Source organism: Cyprinus carpio, chromosome A5 (genome assembly GCF_018340385.1).
Source record: "Cyprinus carpio isolate SPL01 chromosome A5, ASM1834038v1, whole genome shotgun sequence".
NCBI classification, from domain to species: Eukaryota; Metazoa; Chordata; class Actinopteri; order Cypriniformes; family Cyprinidae; genus Cyprinus; species Cyprinus carpio.
Genome location: NC_056576.1, coordinates 29,445,207 through 29,452,846, shown reverse-complemented (window position 1 = coordinate 29,452,846; position 7,640 = coordinate 29,445,207). Strand labels below are relative to the sequence as shown.

Here is a 7,640-nt window from a genome sequence, read left to right as displayed (position 1 = left end):
TGTATAAGATATTTGTAATTTTTTGAATGTGTTTTTAGATATTTGATATTGTTTTGTCAATATATAATGTTTATTAATATGTATATTAATTATTATAACACATTATACACGTGTTTCTGTGAAACTTGTATGGTCATGTATAATATTGATTATTTAAAGTGATTATTTATTAAATGGCCATTCTATGGCCATTGCTGTTTAAAACAATAAACAATGTGTGCTATATATCTGTTTTAGTTTTCAGTTTGTCTATTGAAATAATAATTAAACATGTCAACAGCGGGAACAATAAACTAGACAGGGAGGGGGAAAAAACATAAAATTAAATTTGGAAATGGTGCCTCAAAGCACCCAAGGTGGTTCCTGGCCATTCTTAATGAAAAGGTTCCTCCAGGATCCTTTAAATTTCCTCAGAGAACCGCCCCTTTTGAAAGGGTACCTAGAGGCTCTTCAGAGGGTTCTGCCGGTGTGGCAAAGTGAAGAACCCCAAAAGGTGCCTCCAGGAACCTTTAGTTTTTACAGTAGTTTAAATATGATGACTGCGAAATACATCAGTCATAAAGATTAGTTTAACTGTTTGTGTGTAAAAGTTTAACGCTTGATTATGAAATGCTTCTGTCATCACTGTACAGTTTTGCTTAGTCATTTTGCAAGTCACAATGAAAGTAAAGATCAGGGCCGGGTTTCCCGATAACGATTGCTCTTAGCGCTTAAGAACGTTTTCTACGAATAATTTTACGATCGTTCGTTATTGTTTCACGTGCGTTTCCCAACAATGCACGTAAAGCAATCGCACGTAGCTGTGCTTTAAGTGCTGCTTAGAGCAGTCGCTGTCCGTTTGTCAAGTGCTGAAATGTCAACTTATAGAATGGCTCTTAATTGTAGAATACGATCGTTTATTGATGGTAACCTAATGCTGCGTTCCAGACTGACAACTTGAATATAATAACTATAATACAATACAATATTATATTATATTATATTATAGTGTACAATATTATACTTTACATAGTAATATATAATATACTTTATATACTTTATATACTTATATATTATGTTAGGTTAAAAAATGTTAGCCTGAATGCACTGTAAGTCGCTTTGGATAAAAGCATCTGCTAAATGCATACATTTATTTAAATTTATTTATTTATATACAGTATTGAGAGAGCGAGAGATACGTTATTTCCGGGTCTAATACATAGCTGATTTTCGTGCACTTCAGCAAGTCATTGACATATCAATGTCAATTGATATTTGACATATATCAATTGACATTGATATGTCAATGACTCCCCCCCCCCCAGTCTTTGAAGCATTTCCTACATTACTTTTTTATTCTTTTTTTTAATTTTTTTTTTGGCTTGACTTTTTTTCAAGTCCTCCCTTAATTTTTGAATAAAGTATAAAAGGTGTAATCTGCCGATTGTCCTGCAACATACTGTATAATAATCATGTCTTCCTTACTTGCACTTTTTTCTTACGATTACTTGGCTTTGGAGTCTCCAGAGCACCCGTAGCTCTACGATGATTTTCAAGTGCTACTTAAGTTACGATGCTTTTGTGAAACAGACCGCAAAATTAAGATCAGTCGTACGCTCGTTTTTACTATCTTCTTAGGCTTACGAAGCTTTTGGGAAACTCAGCCCTGATCTATTTACATCTAAAAGGGGATTTCATGAAGATGTTTTTTTTTTCTTCCATGGGTTGTTTTATAATTGTGCAATTCTAGTAACTTTTGGACATCAACCCGACTCTTGACTTTTGTCATGATTTTCTGAATTTGAGTAAAATGTGCACATTTAAAAAGAAAACCACTATGGCAAGATGTTGAAAAGTGCTCATTGCAGGTTCTCAGAGAAGACAACATAGATATTTTGTATCATTAACTGTACAAAATAAGATAAGTAAGTGATGGCAACATATATTACTTAAACTCATCAAATAATTTAACCAGTTTCAACTGTGATTTTTTAAGTTATTCAAGATTCAACAAGACAGTTTTAAAAAGTGAGCTAAAATGACTTGTACAGCCAATATGATTAAAGTTTCTAAGTTGAATTAGGTGGAAATTTTTTCAGACATTTACATTTTTTCGTCCTGTTCACAGCCCTGCTTAGATGTATTATCATGGCAAGAAAAGTAACAAAAATATGAGATTATTTGTTAATTATTTATTGAGCATGCAAGTGAATACCCAAATAATTTTATATAAGCAAACATAGTATACATAATATAATAGAACCAAGTTTTGTAATAATACTTTAAGCTTTACATACATACACAGATAAAGTGACTATTCCATGTTTTTGGGAGCAAATCTTCAAATCATATATACATTCCTTTACATACTGTACTTCATATTGTTCATTCACAATAAACATGCTTTGTGACCCACTGCTCTGATTGGGCTGCAGTGACACAAATCAGTCACTAAGTGGTGCTTGATCCCAGTGGATCCTTCATAGTGGCTAAAGTGAATGGGGTGATGTAGCTTTATCCTTAGTGGAATGGGACAAAACAATACTAATGCATGCACGAATAAAAGATACACTTACTACTGATCAAATTCAATGATAGTGTTTGATCAGATATAATGTGGCAGATATCCGCCGGAACAAAGAGCCATCAGTGCGTGAACAGTAGTTCTGCCAATGAATTCAACATGAACATACGAAACAGCCCTTACATTGTCATCGTTTTCACTTCAGTGCTGTCATAACTGAGTTCTGCAGGTGCGTTCATCATATCTGACAACTTTTTCACCTTTACGGAACTGTAAAGCATCCGCTAAAGGCGAGGGTACTCAGGGTGGGCTTGGCATAGACATACTTCTACACATGAGCCAGCAGCACTGAAGAACAGCCTGTGAGTCTGCAATCATCTAAGACACTTCATGCATTCTCATAGCACCATGGTGGGTATGCGATGCACCAGTGAGGCCGGGTGAGGAACCTGTGCCAGCTGAGGTGGTGGAGGAGGGGGCGAGTGGGCCTGAAGCCCTACTAAAGGCCCTGTGCCGGTTGGCCGGTGCCTGGCACTCTTCTGGTGCGCCCGCAGACCTGCCAACTGGGAGTACGCGCTCTGGCAGACATGGCACTTGTAGGGGCGCTCGCCTGTGTGGAGGCGCACATGGTTACGGAGGGTGGAGGACTGGCTGAAGCGGCGGTTGCAGAAACGGCAGACGAAAGGCTTGTCCAGAGTGTGTATGCGCATGTGAGAGCGCAGGTTACTGCGGGAGTTGAAGCCGCGGTGGCAGATGACGCATCGCATGCGGCTGGCGGCGGAGAGCGCTGTAGTGGAGGAGGCATCGCACAGGTGGAATTCATCTGTGGGGAGAGGAGAGAGCTTGGTCAGCATACAGAAGGGTCAGGGACTTCAAACAGATGCTAATGGGAGTTTTAACTAAGGCTATTGTAGCGCAGTGATAAAGATCAGGAAACCCACCCAAAGCCCTGAAGTGACTGAATTACTCACCATTTTTTTTATTCTTCTGCTGTTCATCCTCTATGCCAGGTACTCCTGGGATACCCAAGAAGGTGTTGTGGGAATTTCCATACCACACAAGCAATTCCTGATCCGGAGGTATTGTCTGTTAATGCAAAAATAAAAATAAAATAAATATACATATAAATATAAATGCATAAATAAAATACTTTGATAGTACTTAATACTAAATATGGGAGTAAAATCACAGTTTTACTTAAGTAAATAAGATTATAAATAAATGATAAATATTTAAATAATTTATATTTAATAGAAATAATAGATAAATGTCTATCTAAAAATCTATCTATCTATCTATCTATCTATCTATCTATCTATCTATCTATCTATCTATCTATCTATCTATCTATCTATCTATCTATCTATATTTTATTAATTTATCTTTATTTTTATGTTTCTTTATATTTTTAACCAAAATCAAAGAGTTTAATTACTTGAGAAAATCTAGTAGAATCTCTAAAACCTAATAAAATCAAATAGAAATAATACAAATAAAAATTTAGTTGAATGAATATAAACGATGTTAAATAGCAACGACATGGTAATTCTAAATATTATATATATATATATATATATATATTTAAATTATGAAAGCTTCAAGAGGTAGGCCTATATAAAACGAACCTCTACTGCTTTGTAAAATATGCTGCTTCCGATCTGCACGACCTCCAGGTTCTGTTCTTGCTCGTTGCGCGCGCATTTGATGTAAGTCATCCAGCTGCGATGATCCTCTTGACTGGCATCGACGAAATAGCGCACCGTGCCATCTTCGTTGAAAACCTGAGGACAACAAAAACGCTTAACATGAATCTCTGACTCTTACGAGGATAAACTCCAAAAAATGAGCCCATGCATGTGACACCTGTTGAACGTAGCTTACCTCCCACATGAGATTGTTGTTCTTGAAGAGATCCACATGCTCAGGTGAAATGACCCTCCCTGTGAAGGGACCCATCTCGGTGCCAGCTTTTATCCAGGTCTTGGAGAAGATGCCAAGTCCTTCTCCAGGGATTGAGCTCTGCGCAATGATGACTTCACTTGGCAGCACTAAACTGGAGAGTTTCTGGACCTCTGGAGACAGAAAGCAGCAAATAAAGTAGAAGGTTAAATTTGGATCATTTAGTTTAAATAACTAATAAAAACCAGGAAACAAATACAAAAATAAAAATACAAATAAATTTGCAAGCACATTTACCTGTTTGCAAGCACATTTACATTAAAAGAAAAAAAAAGATAGAAATCAGTAAGTGTAAATTTGGAACAAAATGCATTAAACAATATTTTATACTGTAAAACAATTATATTTTATTCTGGGCCCATATAAAGGAACGCGCAATGTGTCATATATTCAAGTCAGTAAGACTTCAAATGCGGCTTTCAGGCGAGACACAAATAAATGTCAGACGCGTCTTTACGTTTAAGAATTCAGCAATTTTCTACGCTTTAAATGTGACTAGGCTATATATTCATAGGCAAGAAATACCCTATTCCGTATTCATTATCCTTTCATAAACATTGTAGCACTAAATGGGTGCTGAAAGAGAAGAGAACTTTCTTTAAACGGCCCAGGAATTTCTGACAAAACGCAGAAAAGGAGATTAGCTGCTTGACATGGTGTGAATAGCGGTAGAATCAGCTTTCACGGCATATTGACAGCGGGACGGAAAACTTTAAATGCGCCTGAGAGGAGAGAAAAGTGTCGAAGCGGGGGTGTGGAGACTGTCCCGAGCTGATGAATGACGGGCTTTTCTCTGTCTAACGTTCTGGCCTCACTGGCAACTTTCTCCTGTCAAGCACAACTTTACCCTCATGATTTTAATAGCCTTATTTAAATAAGTTTCACTTGGTCAGTAAGTGACTGTAGGCTTTGCAACGCTTAAATCTCGATTTTATGATATAGAATAAATGTTAATTTCGCATATATTCTTGTTGTAATTATTTAATGAATTTTAAAGGGTTTACTTTTTTTTGAAGAAATTTCTGCCACTAATCTTTTTGTTGAAGTTCGTCTCGCGCAACCCGAATTGTCTTTCGGCCCCACTAGCACATTAAGCTAGCCATCAAATGTCCTACAGACGTTTTAAACAAAACAGTAATAACATTATTAGCTTCCAATAAGTAAACAGTTTGTAGGAAAGTAACACAAATTAGACTTTTCAATAAACATCCCAAAACTTGACCAACTGTTGACATCTCCAGGTGAAGGCGCAAGCGGCTATTCACGCACGTCTGGTTTTATGGTTATGACTTTTATCTAACTTTTATCTAACTTTTGTGGTTATTAAAATGTCGTTGAAATTTTTACTGTAAAAGGAACAAATTCTTTTAAGATCCCCAATTCGCATCCTGCATGCTCCAGCGAGAAATCATGAAGGAATTTTTTTTTTTTTTTTTTTTTTTTTTTTTTTTACCTGTACAGTCTCTGAATAAGCGCTGTACTGATCATTATTTAAATTCAGTTTTGTCCCCTTTTTAATTGTCATAAGCCACTAAATTAATAAATTGTCTTTTGCATTATTTTACAATATACTTTTACATATATTTAACTTTTTTTTCTCTATTTCAAGCACTTTTAATTAATTACTAGGCTATTTAATTACAATTAATTTATTTAAAACATGCCATACACAAAACTTGCCTTACCTTCTACAGCAATTTCATATAAGATTAAATTTGCAGTAAAAATAAATTGGGAAAACTGCTTTACACTAAAATACTATAGCAAATATACATATTCAAAACTTTACAAGCAACCCATAATCAACGAAAACCTTGCGGACTCACCTCCGGAGAACGACTGCGCCAGGACCTCGGCGGTGAAGGCAGTTTTGGGACTGACAGTGCTGGTCTTCTCCTCGAATAGGTGTTCGCCCAGGACGTTCCTCCAGCGGCCGTAGAGAAAACTGTGCAGGATGTCTGATGTGATGATGTCGGACATGGCCAGGGTCTGCTGCTTAAATCCAACCTTCAGAACCAGAGCATCTGCAGGCAACACTGAACCCATGATGAGCCAAATGTGAAACCCTTAACTAATGTCCCTGCGATAAAAATCAGAGAGTACCCCCTTGCTGTTAAATTTAGACCGAATATCTATGATGCAAAAAGCGAATGTAATCGATGAATCAGTCTGGGGCCAATGCAGTGTCAATATGCTCACTTCTTGCTAAGTGTCGAGAGAATGTTTCGCCTTTCCAAGGTCCCGGTGGGCTTTATACGCGTCAGGTCTGACCCACGGTAATTAGTTATTAATGACCCTCCCCTTGTGTTCTTAAGACTTGTTCAACCAGAGGAAAAAAACAACCGCCACCCTCTTTATTGAGTGGCTACTCCTGAGGGGGTGGGAAAAGAATGGGGAGCGATGTGTGTGTGATGATGTTCAGGATCCAACAACCGCGTTTTGGCTAAAATAACAAACCCCATCTCAGCACTGTGAGCTCCGCTCCAGCTGTTTGCTTCTGAGAGAGGAACAGCAGCACTTATGGCATGGAAAACGTAAAAGCAAACTTGACCTCTAAGTTTAGTAAAAGACCCAGGTTAAAATATGTTAGCTGATTTATCTCGTTTGTCTAGGAGAAACCGACAATATCGAGTATATCAGTCAGATATAAGAAAATACCAGAAAACAAGAACCAAGACATATAAGTATCGTGATGTAGAAAAAGTGGCCTTTGTGTCTTTAACTTTGACCAATATATTTTCTTCCTGAGTGGAACCGAATTATTTTCTTCATTTTGAGCTACAGCATTCATCATTAGATCAATAATTATATTAATTCATTATTGATTTATTACAAATATCGCACATTAATTATAGGACATTGCGTTATTTCCCATCTAATGGCACATGTGGCTGAACACAAGCACAAACATTACGTTTCTGTTCTTTTCTATTAATGTTAAATGTACAGAACTCAGTATTCATATCGAAATTAAATTCGCATAAACAATCTGAATAGCTTTTAATGATGTGCTTTGGAGTACGAAAATATGCAAAGCCGTCTGGGTCAAGTATATCTTTTATTCAATCTTTTTCAGGCCGAAGTAATTTAATATTCATGGATGTTAATTTAAAGTCTTTTAGTATTGTGTGAGGTGTATATGGGCTTATTTTCCTGAATAGCCCCTTGCCTTTCCCCC

General features: G+C 36.8%; 1 protein-coding gene across 1 annotated transcript; it reads right to left on the bottom strand.

Annotated features, from left to right (window-relative positions):
• Positions 1-2,368: 2,368 nt before the first annotated feature.
• Positions 2,369-6,732, bottom strand: LOC109096389 (PR domain zinc finger protein 12-like). The gene is made up of 5 exons (XM_042756809.1): positions 6,289-6,732; positions 4,385-4,575; positions 4,129-4,284; positions 3,475-3,589; positions 2,369-3,326 (listed from the first exon to the last, which is right to left on the bottom strand). The coding sequence occupies exons 1-5, from the start codon at positions 6,506-6,508 to the stop codon at positions 2,902-2,904; spliced, it is 1,107 nt and encodes a 368-aa protein (XP_042612743.1). The 5' UTR covers positions 6,509-6,732; the 3' UTR covers positions 2,369-2,901.
• Positions 6,733-7,640: the final 908 nt, after the last annotated feature.